Source organism: Anas acuta, chromosome 11 (genome assembly GCF_963932015.1).
Source record: "Anas acuta chromosome 11, bAnaAcu1.1, whole genome shotgun sequence".
Classification (NCBI taxonomy): Eukaryota; Metazoa; Chordata; class Aves; order Anseriformes; family Anatidae; genus Anas; species Anas acuta.
This window is the reverse complement of record NC_088989.1, coordinates 14,730,771-14,750,597: the sequence shown is the minus strand read 5'-3', so window position 1 is coordinate 14,750,597 and position 19,827 is coordinate 14,730,771. Positions and strand designations below refer to the sequence as shown.

Genomic DNA, 19,827 nt, shown 5'->3' with positions numbered 1-19,827 from the left:
CTAGTGCTATTGCTATTTTAATTGATTTCATATGCAGTTTAGTTTTAGTGAGTACAAGTGTAATTGCTAATGTTAATGTTTGGACATTTTTATTTATTTTTTTTTTTTAGCAATACCAGCTCATTGGAAAAATTGAATCCAGTGAAAAATATACAGTTTTTGTTCCTGGAAATAATTCCATTGAGGAGTACTGCCAGGCTCACAATGTGACACAATTGGTAAGCTCACTGTTTGCTTACAGTCTGAATACGTATTGCAGTAATTGCAGGGACACGTATACTGTCAGATCAGAAACTTGAGCTGAGAAGATCTGAGGAGGAGCATATGTGATGCTGAAAGCTAGGAGAAGTGGCAGAGAGAAATGAGAGGGTTTCCTGGGATGCTGCAATGGGAACTGAAAAGTCTATTTGGACACCAAATGCAAATTTCTGAGTAGATTTGTGTTTGTTGGATAGCACAAGATCTTCTCCCTGTCTAGCCATGGCATATATGTGGTATTTTTGAACCTTTTGAAAAGCTCCAAAAACCTTTATGGCTTCATCCAGTAATGGTAACTAGGTGTGATCAGTGCTATTGTGATAGGGAGTCACTAGTCTCTGTGGGCTAAATTAGCTAGTAGAGATTGCCTGGTAACTATTCTTGTGACATACAATTCCAGACTGAATTGTAGTCTAGGAAGTCAGACGAGTCCTAACATTTTATTTATTTGTTTGTTTTTTTATTGTGGATTTAGGACAACGAGACAGTGCAGTACCATGTCATATTGGGAGAGAAGCTCTTGCCTACAGATTTGAGAAGTGGAATCCATAAAAATAGCATGCTAGGGCTCTCCTACTGGTTAATGTTTTATCAAAACAGCACCCAGGTAAGAATGGTAGATTGTTCTTCCATTGATAAACCATTATCCGTTTTGTACACCTTTTCAGTTTACTGACTGTGGCTATCTAACAGCCATCAAGCAATCCATGCAAAAGGAGTTGAAGGTCATCATCTCAGCCCTTTCCTTCTCCTTTGCAGAAGTTTGTCAATGATATTCCTTTGGATGGAAAATTCTTCGAGACGAAGAATGGCATGTTGATTGGGGTTTCACAGGTCCTCCAGATACGGAAGAATCGTTGCACAGCCAATACCACGACCATACAAAAGGTATTGATGATTACCAGTTTGCTGAACACCATTCCACAGGGTTTCTCTGCCTCCTGAACCAAACCAATGAATAGCAGAAGACCTACATCGTCTCTTCCACACGGATGAGACCGTGTCCTGGGGTCTGACTCCAGCTAATCCTCATATGAAATGGAATCTGGCACCTCGTGTCCTCAGACTCTTTACTTGTGAATTCAGGAGATCTGCAGCTCCTGTGCAGATCACGTTCAGTTTGCTTGCTGGCTCTCTGCCACAGCGCCAGTCACAGGGCAGGCTGGTGCAGGGACTGCCAAGCTGTGGAAGGAGAATCCAACCCAAACCTTGCATAACATGACCACAAGCTCCCCTACAAACTGTGTGGGAGTCATGGCCAAAGTCCAGCCCCCACGCATTTTGTGGCTCTTGGCTATCTGAAGATTGTAGGGTCAGACTAAGGCAGGCCTGCCCCATTACAGATCAGAAAAAATGTTTGTGCCTTGCATGGAGGAACTCCAGGCCTGCAGAAAGCCCTTCCCCAGCTCCGGAGAGGTATAATGATCTCCTCTGGTTGGTTTTGTGGTACAGTCTCATCACCAGCATGGAGAAATAAGACCTTGTATGGAGCTTCTGGTAGCACCCAGGAGCTGAGGGACATGCACTGTGATTTTTATTCTTTGGTCTTTTGAGCCATGGAGATAAATGCATCTTTGTCTTTGTCCCAGCCAGCACCCTGTACAGCACCATTTGTAATTCAAGACTAGTGTCTTGGTGTGACGTGGGTAGAGGGCACACATGTGACTTGTCCTGTTCTCTGTGCCCTAGTCAAGATGCGGCAAGTGTGAGAAGGGGATCAAGTGTCCTCCTGGATCAGTTCTTGTGGTGAGTCTTTGATTCATGTGGCATCTCAGACTTCACAGACTTTGCTTTGATGCCCCATCACAGCTCTAGAGATGTCATCTCGTTACCTGAAAAAATATGCTGTTGAGTCCTCTGTGACTCGTTCACTAACAAGGTTTGTAAGAGAAAGCAGAAACCAAGGGAGGTTTATGCAGGCAAAAGACAAATGTGAACCGTGAAGATCTTAACAGAGTTGGCGTGAGGCCTTTGCCTGCATTTCAGGAGCCCTTTAGAGCATCTAATGTGAGGACTTTCCCCCATTAGGGGAGGAAACTAGATTTCTTTTTTGATCTCTCACTCCTTAGACATTATCATCAAGAATAGGGGTGCCAATAGCAGTTTTCTAGCCCAGACCATGGGTATGCTCACAAAGGTGGGCTGGCAAAGCCTGCAGCTTGTTTGTGAGTGAGTGACAAATGTTTCCAGAGAGGAAAACAATGAAACTCTTCATCTTTGTGCTGGATATGAATTGCCTAGCAGCCACATCTGGTTTTGTAGGCTTCATTACTTTACTCTATGTCCAAAAAATGCCAATTGCTTTTTCTTAGCTGATGTATACCACAGATTTGACAGGTAACCATATCAGCTGTGTGGGGTCACCTCACACCAGGCCTAGTGATGCCTCATTGCTTTCAGCTCTGGGACATCTGGATATTTAGGACAGTTCCTGTAGGACAAAAAGAATTACTCCTCTGTTAGGCAAGAACACTGCCATATTGTAGTATCTTCTATCTGTATCTGTGTTAATTATATTTGCAGGAATTTCCAGGAAGCAAGAACCTCGCTCACTGTAAATTGCGCTCTGGGGATACAGGCTGCCATTTCACCTGTGCAAAAGTTTCTCTGGTAAGAAAAAACATTTGTCTCGGATTCATTTTGACAAAAGCAAGATGGGTGTTAGAAATACAGCCATGGAAATACAGCCTGTGCTGACATCCTGGCTGAATTTGTGCCATTGCATAGCTGAGAATGGGCTTGTCTGGGAGTTGCTCTCCATCCTGTAGATAGAGGGCACTGGAGAAAAATCAAACCTGCGGAAATGTCTGCACGGTGATGGATTGTGGTCTGCAGCACTGGGATTGTTGCTTTGGGCTTTGTTGTACAGAGGAAGAGAAGGAGCTGAATGTTTGTGGTCAGGTTTCCTAAGGAAATGAGGCATGAATGATGGTATTTTGCTTGTGCATGTGCCTTTCTGAGTAACTGATGAATAACTGGGAGCCAAACCAAAAGGAGGAACAGGTCTCACAGTCACTGTGCCCCCACCAGTTCTCTGAAAGCATGTGGCTGGGAGAAAACTCTTCCCATGTAAACGTGTAAAACATGTAAAAACATGTCAAACAAAGAGGAAATGGTAAAAGAAAGGCTTGTGTGAATCTGACCCCTTCTACATATAGAATCATCTCCCTGGAAAGTTTGGTGGGAATGGAAGATTGAGAAGGGAGAGAGGCAGCTGGACAAACTGTACCCACAGGCAGAGCTTCAGTCAGCCCAGCCCTCCCTGGGCACTCCTGCGTCTCCACTGGATGATGTTCCTCTTCATCCGTATTGTCCACTTGGTCCCATCATGGTTGCCTCCCTCTGTGGGTGAATGCAGAGAGAAAGGAGAGCAATGAAATCAGGCTTCTGAACTGACCTGCTTTCTGGCGGAAGCTCTTTCTGCCCAACAGAGGATCTCACTGGTGGGACACACTAGGAGATAAGCTGGATGGGCACAGGACTGAACATTTGTTACTAAATGAAGAGCTCAAGTGGCTACACAGACCTTTATGCAAGGCTCTTTCTCGCTCCATCCCACCTGCAGACATCTAGTCCCTTCATGAGTTGCCAAAAATGAAGTCTGTCGCATAGTTAAAGGAGTAGAGTAGCTTCCAGGAGTAGAGTTGCTTTTGCTATCTCCTCGGTGCTGCACAAGATGGCTCACCCCGGCCTGTTCTTGGTTCCACAGAGGTCTGTCTGCTGCCCTGGCTACTACGGACACATGTGTGAGATGTGCCCAGGGAAGCCAGGCCAGTGGTGCTCCGGGAATGGGGAGTGCCAGGATGGCATCGAGGGCAGTGGAGAGTGCCGATGCCTGGAAGGTTTCCATGGAACTGCCTGTGAAATGTGTGAAGTGGGCCGATACGGAGCCGACTGCAAATCAGGTGACAGCGATGGCTATTGCAGCTTGGGCCCAGCGTGCTGCTCACGAGGGAGAAAAGCAGCCCCAGGACCTCTGAGACAGGCTAACAGCTGGTGGGCCACCAAGGGAAGGGTGGTGGGAGGGAGTGCTGCTGGTCAGCCCCATTTTCATCCTCAGCATGACTGACTGCTGTGCTGCTCATCCTGATGTCACCCAAACCATAGAAAGTTGGGGTGGTCTGTTCATGGGCTTTTGGGCCTGATGGTGAGGTAACAAGAGCTGATACTCCCGTAACATTTTCTTTATGGCAGCTAGGATTAGGAATAGGACACAGTGAAGTGGAAGTGAGACTCTGCTTGTGAGGCCTGTTTGGTTTGCCAGTGATGAGCATTTATTCTTCCCCTGCAGAATGTGCCTGTGACAACGGCATATGTAATGATGGACTGCAAGGCGACGGGAGCTGCGACTGTTTCCCTGGGTGGAAAGGCCCGACCTGCCAGGAAAGTACGCAAATGTGAAGGGGCTTGTGGTATAATAGTAGTGGTTTTGGTGGAGGAATCTGAGTCATTCTCTTTAGCTGCTGGAGCAAATCTGCATTAGCTGAGCAAGGTGGCCACAGTTGCATGTACTTGCGTCCCTCAGAAAGCTTATCAGACTGTCCTGACTCATTCTTGCACGTGAGCCACATTTCTGATGTGACTTCCCCAACAGCACATGAGCCATGGAGTTATTTGAGTGAAACTAACCTAGGAAAAATCACATCATCTTGTTCCATCTCCACTGAGATTTGAGGCACTTCAAGAACAGCCCTTAACCTTGGGAGAGAAATGGAAGCTCCCAGCCAGACTGGGTTGACCACAACTCCTATTACTTGCCTAAGAAGGTGGCAGGACTTGATTTGAAGCCTCCAAAGTGCTCCAGTGTGTCTGCTGGATTGCTTTTTCTGCTCCCAGATACATTGATTTAGGTGAACTCAGGCTACAGCCTGCACTTCTCAATGAATCTGTAGTAGTATGTCAAAAATATTTGTTTCTGGGATTTGGGATCATGATTACCATTGGGGTGGGAGGGAACATGAGTTCTAAATCCTTTGAGATTGTAAAAGTTTGCATCCAAAAACTGAGTTTGTAGCGACATTAGATGTTTTAGGGGCATTTAGAAATGGAAATTGAATGGAGCTGTCCTATTGGTCTAAATGTAAAATATAATACAAGTTGAATGGGGCCCTGAATATCTGAAATAAGAAGGTTTCAGTCCCTGCTTCATTCCTAGCAGTGTGGAGGCCACATGGATAGGTTCAAATTGAACCATTAGCTCAGAAAGAGAACATCAGAAAATCAAATTCACTCCTTTGTACAACACCAGAACATAATGCCATGAGGGTTTTCCTGCTGCCATGAAGGACACGAGGGTCATCATAAGTGCTGGTGTGCTGTCATCAGTCTGGGCAACAGCATGGCAGTGGGGCTGTTTGGAGGGACCTTTACTCTAGATGGTAAAAGTGTCCACAGTAAGCACTGTACTGAAAATGCCAGGTCATTTTTGTGTTTTCTGTTGCAGGAATCAAGACTGACTTATGCAATAACACTTGCCATCAAATGGCCAAGTAAGTACAGCTGAGGAGCTGGATCATTCTTAGAAAGCCACTTGTTTATGCTTTACATAGAGTGATTCTGTGTTTAGGGCTTCACAGAGGGCTGTTGGCTGTACCTGCTCATTAATGGTGCATAAAAATCACTTTCATCTTGGAAGTATTTTTAGTCATAAACCCCATCTACTTTCCCTTAAGATTTTGTTTGTTCAAACATAAAATGTTTCCAAACAACTTCTGTACATGTGGATGGAATAAAGTAGAGACTCCAAGCTGCTCCAAGTCTGGCATTAGTCATGGAGCAAAGAAAACAGACATCGACAAGCCCTCTCTGCCTTGCTTCCTCCCACCAAGGAATTATGTGGGCTGATGTACTGTAAGGACTCCCTTTTGCTGCCCTTTCTACCCGTTATCTACTCTCCCATTTTGTGGTACTGGCACAGTCCCCTGTATTGTGCCGTGCAGAAGTGTGGGGGCACAGCCAAGGAGTGTGGTGCAGGGTGTGACGCCTGTGCCTGGGTGCCAGCTCCATGACCAGCTTCTGTAGTGGTTTCAGGTGACTTATGGCAGCCTTTGTCAAACCCACCTGGCCCACAATTTAGGCCACGCATGTCTGCATGACAACAGGTGGTTGGCATTCAGGCCTGGAGCCCACAAAGGAGCAAAGCATCGTTTGGAGTTAGTGTGAGTGGAACCAAGTGATGCTGTCCAGGTGTGTTCCAGCTGCGTGTGGCTGTCCAAAGTCACAGGCTCATTGCTGGGCTGCTGCCAGATGGTCACTAGGCACCAAATGCTATCAGCCACCACCTGCCAGAGCCCTTCTCTGCTCCTTCATGACCATGAGGAGCACTGGGTAGCAGAGAGGAGGAAAGTGCCAAGCTACAGACAATGGGCTCTATGTTCTATGAGTAGTACAGCAGCTACTCAGTCTCCTTGTTTTTGGCAGTAAGCCTCTGGCGTACTGCCATGATGATGGGCATCCTCCTCAGATGATCTTTCCAGAATCTCTAGAGCCTTTTGATGTGGCAAGGCTCTTCTTCTGCTGAGCACCACACCCCTTTTCTAGGTGGGTTTTGCTGCTTACCTGTGATATTTTTGGGTTGATTCCTTGGTGCCGTAAAGAAATAGTAACTTTGGGCATGTTCTTCCTTTGGTCATTATGGATGCTAGTGGATGCTAATTTGCACATGCTAGGCTTGTGTAGCGTGTGTTTCCCACTGGCCAAGCAAATCTGGAGATGTTCTCAATGATTGTTTTTCTGTTTTGTTTCAGCTGCCTGAATGGCTCCGCAGATTCCCCACCCATGTGCTCCTGCTCTGCTGGATATACAGGGAATGGAACCCATTGCACAGGTATGTTTGGCAACTGTGGCCAAGGTTCAAGACTGTGCAGGAAAATTGTTTTTCTGATCTAACCATTGGTCATCAGTTAGCAAATGCTGTGATGGAAGGACTTGTTAGTCCAATTTGGGGATTGTTTAAGCTGAGCATGACTTTTGGACTGGCCTCTCACAGATCTGGATGAGGCCCCTGCCTTTAAAGGACCTACAGTTTCATTGAGAGAAAAAAAAAAAGGGGGGGGGGGGATTAATAAAATAATGTGATTTTTGTTAAGATGCATGATCATTCGGACACTGTTCATCTTCCCTAGATGCTCTGAGCTGATTCTACTTCTCTTGTTTGTGATCACAGAAATAGATCCATGCATTATTGATCACGGTGGCTGCTCCATAAATGCCGTGTGTACTAAAGTGTCCCCAGGAGAGAGAACCTGTGTTTGCAAGGAAGGCTATGCTGGAGATGGGACGTTGTGCCTGGGTGAGTGCTCAGTGCATGTTTTGATGATGGTGGCAAGACACCATCCACGCAAAAGGGCGTTTCAGGCTAAAAGCATTACAATTTCAGGTTAAAGCACTGAATAAGTTGATTCTTCTTTCAGTCTGTTTATGCAGTCATTGTTTCAGAGTCAGTAATTGCTGGCTTACCTTGATTCAGCAGTGTTTCTGCTTTTTGTTGAGGTGTACACACATTCATGTACCTACGTGCCTGTAGGTGCTCAGTGTACTCCCAGATTCTGACCAGCCACGAGGTCACTGCTGTCCCAGCACACTGCCACCTGAAACTGGGCAGGGAGCTCACGCTGCCCTTGGCACCTGGCTCTCTGGATGGCCTCAGACCAGCATTTTGTGGTGTTCTGAAATGGGACTGGAGCTGTGGGGGAGTCCAGTCCTTTCATATCCTTTAAAGCATGCTCAGACAGATGTGGCATCTCAGCAGGCAGATTTATCACAACTCAGAGACCCACGCATGGCACAAGTAAAACTTGCAGTTGTTCCCTGTTCCTTTGCTGTCAAAAGTTACTTTGCCATGATGTTTCCCAATCTGGGCAAGTCCTCCCTGTCGCTTTACCGATTCCTCTTAGACGCACCAGCTGCCTTGGACAGCCCTCAGCACTAACGTGGCCTTACTGTTTTACTGCAGAAATTGATCTGTGTCTTGAAAGCAACGGGGGGTGCCACGCCAATGCAGAGTGTGTTAAAACAGGCCCACGGAAGGTGAGTAACTACGTTGAATGTCAGGGCAACATTATTATGAAATTGTGTCTAATTCTCTCAAAGGCAATCCTTCCCATGGCAGTGCTCTGCATCAGGATTATTACCTTCCACACAGAATGTTGCCTGGGAAGAGCTTAAAAAGCTTGCTGCTTCCTTGAAAGCAGATGCTTTCTGTTGCCCAGAGGCTGGAGGCACCCTCAGCCTGTAGTTGTTGGCACAAACATGTTTTTTTCCATGAAGGAATGGAGTGTGTGACAGATGCTTTCCACCCAGCTCAGCCATTGTGTTTTCTTTGCTAGGCTCAAGTTTCAGACTGAGCATCTGTTTTCCCTCCAGGTTGCCTGCAACTGTCTTCCTGGTTACAGCGGGGATGGCGTGAGCCGGTGCCACCCCATCAACTTGTGCGAACAGGTCTGTCTGCATTTTGCTATTACTAGGGGTGAAGGCCGCAGCCTTGATCCCAACAGCTAACAGCAAGAGCAGGGTTAGGCTGCGTGCTTAGAGCTGTCTGGCTTGCCTTTTTACATACCTAAGGGATTTCCCAGTGTGTTTGGTTTCCACTGCTTCTCACAGTGACCCACAAGTATCTCAGCCACATGGCACTAAGACTGGATGCCCCTCTTTTGGGAGAAGCAGCACAGCAGCACAGGGTTGAAGGCACGTGGGCTTGTTTCTCTGTTTTACTCAAAAGAGTAAGCCATGCTCACAGCATCTCTGCTAAGTCTATTTGCAATCTCTTTGCATCCCAGATTTTGTCATTGTTGTGGCTTTCAAAAATAGGGTACAAAAGTCTTGTTTCACACTAGGATTTGATGCTGAAAAGCCCTTGAGAATCCAAGTGAGGTTTATTCTAAGGCACTCAACAGATGGATGAATGGTTTCCTTTCCACTGGTCTGGGTATAGTTAGCAGCTCCTGCAGGCAAGTGTGGTCATGCAAATTGTTGATGATGCCCTTCCATGCAAGCCTTTCACTCTTCTTGCCAGAATAATGGAGGCTGTAGTCCCTTTGGGCTCTGCAAGTACACGGGTCCTGGCACTCGAAACTGCTCCTGCTCTTGGTACAGTGTCGGAGATGGCTTCACCTGCCATGGCAAAGTGTATCAGGTGAGAAACATGCACAGAATCTTCTGAGTTCAGGCCTGTCCCACAGCAAACTTCCCTTCAAGCATGAGCTGTGGATCTATAGTGTCATATCAACATGTGTGTGTGTGGTATAGGAGCAGAGACAGCTGCTCTGAGGTATATTTGGAGTGCCAACTTAGAGAAGAGAATCACTGTAAAGCAACCTTGCTCCAAAGGGAGCTGCAGTATGAATATGAACATTGTGCTGCTCTGATGGCAGCACTGGCTATGCCTCCAGGCATGTCACATTTTATTAAGGGCAAATTTCTCCCCTGGAAACCCACTTCTTCCAGTCTGTGGGTTCAGGGCATGTGTCACCTGTGGCAATGCCAGCACGTGGGATCTAGTCTGGAAGGAGGCAGTCTCTCTCCTGCTCTGTTGCCAATCTGGTGGCTGTCCTTGGGCACACTGGTGACCGTTTCTGGTAATGAAAAATGAAAAGCAGCCATGCCCACAACAGAGCTTGAAGAAAAGAGAGACACTCAGTTTTGTGCTTCTGCTCCTGTGTGTTCAGGAGAGGAGCTTGCCCTGCCTAGGCTATGCCTGCCACTCTGGTAGCAGCACGGTGGGATTGCAGCAGGTGCTTTGTGAAGCACTTGAGGTGTCCCATGAGCACTGAGGCAGTTCAAACTATGAGACAGCCACTGCAGAAGCAGCCCACTTTTGTGTCTCAGCAAATCCTGCCGTCTCCATCTCTGATGTGAATGGTCCAGGCAGAAATTACTGCCTGCTTTGTAACCTCCACGTTGTCCATGCCCACAGTGCTGGCAAGGGAGGGAGGGCAAGGTGGCTGTGGTGTGTCAGAAGAACTTGTTGGAGTGGAAGAGGAAGGAGCAGGTCACTGTGCTGGCTGCTGGTGGAAGAGACTCTGCTAACACCAGCTCTTTCTCTTTGTTTAAGGAGCTCGCAAGGATCAAAGACGCATCCGTGTTCTTTAAGATGATACTGGTTAGTGACAAACGGCTTTTCCCAGTCTGCAATTCCCACTTGTATTTTTTGCAAGAGGTTTTTGCTAACTGGAACTGTGTTTTCTCTTCGCCATCCCACAAATGCTTCCCTGCCACAGGCAGAAAACACCAAGGAGCTCAGTGGAGCAGGGCCTTTCACTGTCTTCGTCCCACGGGCAGATTTCATAGCAAACACCACAACGGTAAGTGTCCTCCCACTCCAAACACTGTCAGGTGTCTGCCAAGTTCCAGTTGTGCCAGGGTCTCCTCTGGGTATGCCCTGAACTGAAGCAGAGACTTCACTGAAGAGCATTAAATGCATCCCCATTCCCCATCAGTGTAAGGTTTGGATGCAGGCTTGCTGCAGAGACAGTCTGGGCAGGGGTGGACATGGTTCCTGTTGTAAGGAAACCCTTACTGCAGGCTCTTGTGGTCCTCAGAGACACTGTACCAAATCAGTGATGTGTGGTGGCTTTCATTGCCCATGGCTATTAGAGGCTGCTAATAGCAAGGCTTCAGAGTATCTGTGATGAAGACCTCTTATTCCTGCCCTGTTCCCTGGGCACTGCCATCCCACTTCAAACTAGTGGAGACCTGAGGGCGGGGAGATCATCATCCAGGACCTGATGAACCAAACAGGTCCTTGACCAGCAGCTTTTTGGTGTCATTGAAGTGGAAGATCCTAACACCATCACTGGCAAGTCCTGCTGGGCAGTTTCACGCCACCAGCCCCAGCCTTTTTTCCATGGGCCTCCCCTATAGAAGGAACAATTCCCAAGGACCATGTACCCCAGACATCACTTGTTCAAGGCCAATGTAGCTATTTGTCCTCCATCAAGGGACCTGAATGCTGTTCTTTTTTGTCTTGATTAAATTTCCCAAAGTTCTTGAATGGATTTGTGCATTCGCTGTGTTTTGAGGGAATGAGCTTTCTACCAGGATGGATCAGCAGGGCAGGCCAAGCAGAAGAGCCTGAGGCAATCCAGGTCTCCCTCATCAGGTCTGTGCCTCTCCCACAAGACAAAGAGCCCCCAGTGTGATCTCCTTCCTGTTTTCTCTCTGTAGTTTGAGGAGTGGAAGAGCAGAGGTCTCCTCCGAGAGCTGCTTCGCTACCACATGGTGGGTTGCCAGAAACTGCTGTTGAGTGACCTAGAAGACCAAGAGTCCCTTACATCTTTATCTGGCCACAAAATAACGATCACAGAGAAAGAGGTAGTTCTCTAACATCATTCCCTTCCCCGCCTCACTTGACAGGATGTCACTTTTGCTGTCATTTGAAGGCCATGGTGGTGGTGGGTGATTCCCACAGCCTGCAGGTGGCTCACAGGGCCATGCTCTGGTGAGAGTACCTCACTGCATCCTTTCTCTCGCAGAATAGCATCTATCTCAATGGGGAAGCCAAAGTGGTGACGGGTGACATCGTCGGCGTGAATGGGGTCATCCATTTTATCAACAAGATCCTCATTCCAAGTGACCTGGTGGACCGTAACATTTCCTTAAAGATCTCTCAGGCAAGTCTGAAAGAACGTGCCCTAACATCTGCCACGGTGAAGTCTTTCTCCCAACAACTTTGGTATTGCTGTCCATGATAAGCCATTTCCCTACATCCTCAGCCCAAGGCCATGTGTGGTTCTCCTCCTTCCAGCTCCTAGCCACGTAGGTGATGTCTGAGGACACGGATCTGGCTCGTGAAGGTGGCAGCATTTGTGGCATAGCAATATTTGGGCCATAAGGAGCCATGATCCATCATCAGAGAATAGTGCTGGATGTAGGTAGGGAGGTTGTGTCCCGTGCAAACCATCACATTCCTTTTCCAGTGCAGAGCACATTGCAGTATGGCAGTGAGAGTGTCTTTCAGATACTCCTGAAACAAGTGCTAGCAGCTTATAGCTCCTGGATTTTTCGGTAAATAACACATTCTCTATACAGCACAACAGAGTACTGAAAGCCATCCCATCTCCTGCCATAGCAGCGCCTACCCAGCATGAGACAGAGAAGTGGCAGCTGCTGAATGCCAGTCCTGGCCAGACCTAGTCCATTAGGTGTGACAACAACAGAGATGAATTTGTCTTGTTTAGCTACTGTGGTTGTAAACCACCTGGTTTCTCCCCTGCACCACCACTCCAGGTCCTGGGGGGGGGGGGGGGGGGCTCTCTGCCACCAGGTAGAAACCGGCCCTGTGGCAAAAGGCAACCTCCATGGGTTGGAAGGTTCTCACACTCATTTCTACACAGAGATTGGAGCTTTTCTGACCGGTTCTTGCTTGTGCATGGAAAGGGAGCTTTTCACCCCATAAGGAGTTAGTTTTGTCACTAACACAGCAGTCGGAAGAGGCTGGCACCAACTACCAAGGCAGACACTGGAATGGATGCACTGGGCTTTGTGACAGGTCGTCTCAGTATCTGGGAGAACCACTGCAAGCTACCTATAGAAGGGACTGTGACCTGAGTCAGGCTGGCACGGTGGCTTTGTTCCTGGTGCCTCTTAGTGACAGTTTGTTTTTTTCCTCCTGCAGCAAAATATCACAGAAGTGGCAGAGGCCTTTGGGTACACCATTTACAGCAAGCTGCTGAAGGTGAGTGACCTGACTCCTACTGTTCCATGAGAAGCTGATGTGTACACGTGCGTGTTCACTTTTGGCTTGTGGCTTTTTGTTTGCATCCCCTCTTATCTTGGACAGGATGCGGAGCTGCTGCCACTGATTAGTAACCCTCTGCATAGACCCTTCACCATGCTGTGGCCTACAGATGCTGCGTTCAATGCCCTTCCGGAGAAAAGGCAGGAGTGGCTGTACCGCAGAGAGCATCGGGACATGCTGGCCTCCTACCTCAAAGCACACATGATCAGAGACATGAAGGTAAATGTGACACCATTCCACCCACACCAGCTTTACATGCTGCCATGTCACACCCCCTCTCAGTGCGGCTGCTGACCCTGTTCCTCATCAAGCAGCATCCCCTTTTGGAATACGAGCAGCCAGTTTTGCTTGTCTCTCCCACGTTCTTTTTCCCTTCTTAGATTGTCGCTGGTAACATGCCCCAAGTCAAGTTCATACGGACCATGCACGGCTCCACCATCTCGTTCAGCTGCAGCAAAACCCACACGGTACGCGATGGTGATGCCAGGTTCTGCTTCCCACTGTCAGCTGTCAACTGATGCTCTGTGTTGATCACCAGCAGGAAGGGAACATAGAGTTGGGTTGCTGGCCCTTTAGAGAGGCTCAAGACTCAGAGGCCAGCTGGCAGGAAAGGGCAGAGGCACATGTACCTGCAGTGCTGACCAGATTGCTAAGCCAGCCGTGGGGTGCCATGACCTTTCCATGGCATGTGTCATGTGGACGGAGACCATTTATTAGGAGAGGTGGCTTTGCAAAATGATATTTGGGTGGTTAAGGACATGAGCGCAGAGAGTCTGAAGAGTTCTTGGGGTGACTGAGAAGTCATGACAGCCAAAAAGGGTGATCCTCAGGTGGTGCAGCCAGGGTGCAGGATGTGCCAGGATCACAAGTTGTTTTCTTCCTTTGGTAGGGGGAGCTTATGGTGGGGAACGGTGATGCCATGATCGTTCAGAGGCACATGGAGTTCAATGGGGGCATTGCTTACGGCATCGATAGACTGTTGGAGCCACCAGATCTGGGATCTCGGTGTGATGAGTTCGTCTTTGTTGAGCTGCAGGTGAGTGCTTCAGATAAAGCTGAAGAGAACCTGCACTGTCTGTTGAGCTCTTGCCAAGGAAGAGGGATGTTAGGAGGGCTTACTGCTCTTCCTTGGCAAAGCACAGTGCAGCTGAGAGAGGCAGAAATACATATTGAGTTGCTTTGGGGTTTCTTTTTCCCCTCCACAGAGATCTACGGAGAGCTGCGGACTCTGTGGCTTCGAGCCGCCCTGCCCTCCTGGCTCAGTTCATCGGGTAAAGCTCCCATCTTTGCCACCAAGGTGGCCTGTTGCAGGGCTGATGACAATACCCACGTGCCCCTCGTGTTTCAGCCACAAAATGAGGGCACACCTTCGTGTAGCAAGTCCCTTGGTTTTTGGTCACACGGTTTTGTAGGACAGGAGATGGGCTGAGCAATGTGGGATCAGGGACCACAGTGGTCCTTACCTGGTCAATCCCAAAGGGGTGATGGGGCTGCGTGGGTCCAGCTTCATCCCTGAAGTAGCACGGGGGGGCTTTTGGGAGGGAGTGTCACAGCAAAAGAGCTCAGGCTGGCCGCTGGAGCTTCCCCAGGGATCAGGTGGGGAGCAGCTTTGTGCCCTGGTCGCTGCACTGCCCGTTGTCCCTCACATGCTGGGTTCCTGGCATGTCCCCATGTTACTCCCACGGCTCACCAGCCCCACCACATGTTAGGAAGCCTCTGCTTCTCGGTATAAAACTGAATGGGTGGCACAGAAATGTCAAGGTGAGGTGTCAGGGACACAGTATCCAGAGACAATGTGGCAAACTCTGTGTTTTGCCTGTTTCCTCGCAGGGGGGAACCAGGGGCTGCTACTATTACGGAAACCAGCTGTTCAGAAACACTTTTCTGTTTCACCACTCCTCCTTGTTGCGGCCATCCTGGCCGCCCTCCCCGTGGGACCCCCTCAGAAGACACTTCTCTTCCAGGGGGTCTAGGAAGCAAGGCTGTGAGAGGATCTGCATTTCCACCCAGTGGGTCCCCCAGTGCTGCAAGAACCACTATGGCCGCGACTGTCGGGGTAAGGAGGCGTGAGACCCTTCCTGGCCCTTTCTCTCATGCCAAGAAGGCAGTTTCATTCAGCATGGGTTTCTGATGCCAACAAATACACTTCCCCAGGGAAGGGGAAGGGAAAGGGTGGGCAACACCCCAGGTGAGGAACCCCAGCCCATAAAGGGTGTCGGGAACAATCGATCCCTTGTGGATGGTGTTGTACCAGGGGATTCCCATTCCTTGATGAATCCCATGGGGAGCCCTGGGCGCCAGGCAGCTGGTTGTAGTTGTCACACCTATCACTGGTCCCTAGATGCATCCAGTGCACAACCATTCCCAGGCACCTGCCCCTCTGTGCTTCATGCACAGGCAGCTTTCATGTACCTGGATGAGTCTGCTGCCAGGTTAGCATGGGGCAGGCCAGCACAGACACAGCATCCCTGGGAGCAACCAGGCTGGAAACCAGGCCAAATTTGCTCTTCTTGCCCTCATTCCCAAGGCTTTTAGTCATGGGATGTCCCCAGTGCTCCCTCCCAGGACTGCCGAACATGCTGTAAGGCACATTCACATGGCACCTGGTGCACAGGCTCTGTGCAGGGCAGCAGGCACTCCCCTCCAGTGCAGGGTCACTTTGTCACCACTGCCTCACTGAGGTGCCCTGTTCACAGCATGCCCGGGAGGGCTTGAGGCGCCATGTGGTAACCGTGGTACCTGCGACGACAAAATCCGCGGCTCCGGGAGGTGCAACTGCAGCCAGGCCTTCATTGGGACCAGCTGTGAGCTGTGTGCTCCTGGCAGATATGGGCCAAACTGCCAAGGTAAGGATGCACAGGTGGTTTGTATGCAGATGACTGCAGCACATGGTGCTATTTGGAGGGAGGATAGATGCTGGGTGACCTTTTTGCAGCTTACAGCATGGGAATCAGCTCTGCCACGTGTGTCTGTTCCCCACAACACTCGGGTCAGATCTCTAGGGCTGGGGACACCCCTCCCTGGGCTCTCTGCGGGACAGCTGTTGCTCCTGATGTGCTTTCAAGAAGGCTCTGGGTTCAAAGACCCCCTTCTGGTTTGTCACACCCAGCTGAGAGCCCCTGTTTGGCTGAAATACTGGGGTGTGCTCAGCAGGGACCTGTGCCCATGTGAGGCAATGGGAAGGAAAAGGCAGTTTCCCGTGTCCCAAGCTGGGCAGATCTTGACCCTCCAGGAACGTTTTTAAGGGCTGAATATTGGCAGGGACTCAGGGGGAGAAGGCATCTCTAGAAGTGCCCAAGGGAGGGAAATGCTGGGGGTCTGTGGGAGCTTCCCCTCCTGCGTGGAGGATACATCCTGCAGAGATGGGGGGGTCTGGGCTGGCAGCAATGGGAAGGGGTGTGCATGTGTGTGTATTCGTGTGTGTATGCACGTACTGCCATGGCTGCCTGCACGCACTGCCCCCACAAGCACATTTCTGTCCCGTGGGCTTTTGCTGCAGTGCAGGCAGGTGCCATTACAGCATTCTTTACCCATTCCTCGCAGAATGCAACTGCACAGAGAACGGTGTGTGCAACGGAGGGCTGCACGGCGATGGCTTCTGCTTCTGTGCTGAGGGCTGGACTGGAGAACGCTGTGAAACCAGGCTAGGTGAGGGGTGCCAGGCCCCACCGCTGCCTAAACCCCGACCTTGTGCTGCCCCCCAGTGTGAGGGACAAGCCCTGTTCCCACAGTGCTGCTCATGGTCTTGCCTTGGGACAGCACAGTGCTCCTGCAGCAGCCCTGGGGGTGTTTCTTTGGGGCTGATGAATAGCACCTCCCACACCCCCCAAAAACCCTGGTTCCATCACCTGCTGTTCCCTGGGACTCAGGGAACAAGCAGCCAGTCAGAACCATCTCCAAAAAGGAGCTATCAACTGGGGGGAAAGGGAGGGACATAGCATATCCTGAGATCTGGTCTCAGTTAATGAACTCCACAAGGGTTGGGGAGCCTCTGGGGCAGAGGCAGGTGGTGGCAGCCATGCCCGTGTTGCAGCCTTTGGATCACACGTGTGGTTTTCTGACCCATGTGCACTCTGGTTTCAGTCATGACGCCCGAATGCTCGCCACCATGCCATCCCCAAGCTGCCTGCCGCTCCGGCAACCTCTGCGAATGCAACCTACACTACGAGGGAGATGGTAGAATGTGCACAGGTGAGGGGGAGCCACCAGGGGATGGGGTGGCGGGGTGGTGAGAGAGGGGAAAAGTGGACAACGTGGCACGACAAGAGGTGACGGCCTCCTGAGCAGCTCCATGGAGGAAGGTTGTATCTGTGGGCTGACAGACAGACCACGAGGGGAATGAGCAAAGAAGGTTAGTTAACAGTGCTTTTATCCATACAGTGATTGACATGTGCAGCCAGGACAACGGGGGGTGTGCTGCACAGGCACAGTGCACGCAGGTTGGTGTCAACATCTCCTGTGCCTGTGCTGCTGGGTACCGAGGAGACGGCTACGTCTGCGACCCCATAGACCGGTGTGCGGATGGAAGGAATGGGGACTGCAGCGAGCACGCCAAGTGCATCAGCACCGGGCCGGTGAGTACATCCCTATGTCCAGGGACATCTGCATGCCTGTGAGAGCAGCTGGAGGACAGTGATGTGACCGTGTCCCCTGCTGCTGTAGGCCCTGTGCCTGCCTGGCCTCTCTGGTCTCAGGTATTGAGCTCATCCTGCAGGCCCTGCTAATGTAATTCTGAGGCCATTTCCACCCATCCCTCTGTCCAACAGGCATAAGTGGTGCAAGTCATGGCATTTGTGGGGGCTCTGGGGTGGTCCTTTGGGGACAATGCCAGCTGTTTTTGCAGAGGAACCAGAGCTGCTCACTGCAGAAGGGACACAGAATGTGATGCAGTGCAAGACTCACAAGCCATGTACCCATGAGCTGAGCTGTCTTACAAACAGCACGTGGCAAGGAATCAGTGTAACATTTTTGGCAGGGTTATGTACAATTGGGTGTGGGACAGAAGGATGTAGGACAGAAGCCAGGCAGCCTAAGGGTCGCACGTTGTGCCACGGTCCTGGTAGGCTGCGGAGGCATTCTGAAGGCTCATCCCCAGGTTCACAGGGATGCACAATTTGCCAGCTGCTCTTTGCATGTTTTCACATGCCGGCCTTCCTTCGTGCTGCAGAACGAGCGGCGCTGTGAGTGCAAGCGGGGCTATGTCGGCGACGGGATCCAGTGCCTGGAGGAGGCCGTGCCCCCCACGGACCGGTGCCTGGACAACAACGGGCAGTGCCACCGGGAGGCCATCTGCACCGACCTGCACTTTCATGGTGAGTGAGCCTCCATCATCCTTCACCTTGTGGCTGGGGCATCCCTCAGGAGAGGGCGAGGGTGGGAGAAGCAAGGGGCCAGGGACTCATCACTGCAGCTTGGTCTGGTTTTCACAATCCCCTTTTCCCCTACATGTTATACAGGGGAGGATGCACCTGTACCCATCCTCTGCACCCACCCTTGGCTGGCTGTGCCACCTGCACTCAGACAGGGGACCCACGCTGCAGGGAGCAGGCTGGGAGACTGCTCGCTTTCAGTGCTGTGCTGATGCTCCCGGGACTTGTTATTTTGCAGATAAGACGATGGGTGTATTTCATCTGCAGTCACCCCGAAAGAAGTATGACTTCACTTACGAGCAGGCACAGAGGGCCTGTGCAGCAGAAGGCGCCTCCTTGGCCACTTTCCGGCAGCTCTCGGCAGCACAGCAGGTCAGCGGGGTGGGGGCACGGTGTCCATTTGCCTGTCGGTGCTTCCTCAGCTTCCAAAGGAAGAAGTTGTGGGGACAGCAGTGGGCAGCTTTTTTTTACCAAAAGCAAATGCTTTTGGTAAGGCTGCCCTCCCTGGTGGTCATGGTAGCCTTTATTCAGTGAGGTCATCCCAAAACGACTGACATGGGACAGCTGAGGCAGGAGGGATGGACCTCAGCTGGTCCTTAGCTTTTGCCCCATGGTCGATGAAACCAGGAGGGGTGCTGGCTCCCACCAGCCATGCTGGGATATATCTTGAGACAAAACCCAGCCCTTTACATGCCAGGAGAACACAGCCTAAGGCTGCACAACGGAAGTGTGCGTGAGGACACACAAAAGCTGGCCTGGAGCTATTATTTTTAATCTAACGATCTATTTTCGTCTGCCAGATGGGATTCCACCTGTGCCTGGTGGGGTGGCTGGACAACGGCACGGCTGGATACCCCACAGCCTACCCCAACCCCAGCTGCGGGGCTAACCGGGTGGGCATCGTGGACTACGGCACCAGAAACAACCTGAGTGAGACCTGGGACGCCTTCTGCTACCGGGAGAAGGGTGAGTGGCATGAGCACCTTCCCTGGAAAACATCCTGCCTGGCACAACCAAAGGCTGCGGGGACAGAGCTGCCCCGAGGGCGCATCCCCTCTCCCCACACCCGTGTCAGGAGGGAACACGCTGAGGGCCACCCAGAAGCCAAGGGAGTGGGGTCTGTGCAGCCACTGTGGGCACGTCAAGGCACAGCTCGATGTTCCTTTGCAGATCTGGTGTGCACCTGCCGGGAAGGGTTTGTGGGAGATGGGTATTCCTGCAACGGCAAACTCCCCGAGGTGCTCGCAGACCACCCTCACTTCTCCACCTTCTATTCCGTAAGCGATGAGCTCCTGGGACCTTGGTGTGCCAGCAGCTGGGCACAGGGGGAACGGGAGGGATTAAGGGCAAGCAGGAGGAACAAGAGGGGTTCAGCCTGTGTGCTGGGGCAGAGTGCAAACAGCAAGGCATTTTCTTTCCAAGGTCAGGGGGATGCTTCTTGGGCTGAGCATGATCACTTCTTCA

General features: G+C 50.7%; 1 protein-coding gene across 1 annotated transcript in view; it reads left to right on the top strand.

The window, feature by feature from the left end:
* The window catches only part of STAB1 (stabilin 1), a 56,672-nt gene that overhangs the window by 34,936 nt on the left and 1,909 nt on the right, over positions 1-19,827 (top strand). Inside the window, exons 33-63 of the mRNA XM_068694867.1 lie at positions 111-218; positions 734-865; positions 1,018-1,146; positions 1,948-2,004; positions 2,782-2,868; positions 3,968-4,163; positions 4,550-4,645; positions 5,702-5,747; positions 7,005-7,084; positions 7,424-7,549; positions 8,213-8,286; positions 8,623-8,697; positions 9,272-9,391; positions 10,310-10,357; positions 10,476-10,559; positions 11,422-11,568; positions 11,730-11,867; positions 12,872-12,931; positions 13,037-13,213; positions 13,375-13,461; positions 13,884-14,030; positions 14,200-14,265; positions 14,825-15,050; positions 15,691-15,840; positions 16,538-16,642; positions 17,078-17,185; positions 17,375-17,568; positions 18,162-18,306; positions 18,602-18,735; positions 19,164-19,329; positions 19,534-19,640. Coding sequence (XP_068550968.1) covers positions 111-218; positions 734-865; positions 1,018-1,146; positions 1,948-2,004; positions 2,782-2,868; positions 3,968-4,163; positions 4,550-4,645; positions 5,702-5,747; positions 7,005-7,084; positions 7,424-7,549; positions 8,213-8,286; positions 8,623-8,697; positions 9,272-9,391; positions 10,310-10,357; positions 10,476-10,559; positions 11,422-11,568; positions 11,730-11,867; positions 12,872-12,931; positions 13,037-13,213; positions 13,375-13,461; positions 13,884-14,030; positions 14,200-14,265; positions 14,825-15,050; positions 15,691-15,840; positions 16,538-16,642; positions 17,078-17,185; positions 17,375-17,568; positions 18,162-18,306; positions 18,602-18,735; positions 19,164-19,329; positions 19,534-19,640 — 3,615 coding nt within the window. The remainder of the gene's footprint in view (positions 1-110; positions 219-733; positions 866-1,017; positions 1,147-1,947; positions 2,005-2,781; positions 2,869-3,967; positions 4,164-4,549; positions 4,646-5,701; positions 5,748-7,004; positions 7,085-7,423; positions 7,550-8,212; positions 8,287-8,622; positions 8,698-9,271; positions 9,392-10,309; positions 10,358-10,475; positions 10,560-11,421; positions 11,569-11,729; positions 11,868-12,871; positions 12,932-13,036; positions 13,214-13,374; positions 13,462-13,883; positions 14,031-14,199; positions 14,266-14,824; positions 15,051-15,690; positions 15,841-16,537; positions 16,643-17,077; positions 17,186-17,374; positions 17,569-18,161; positions 18,307-18,601; positions 18,736-19,163; positions 19,330-19,533; positions 19,641-19,827) is intronic.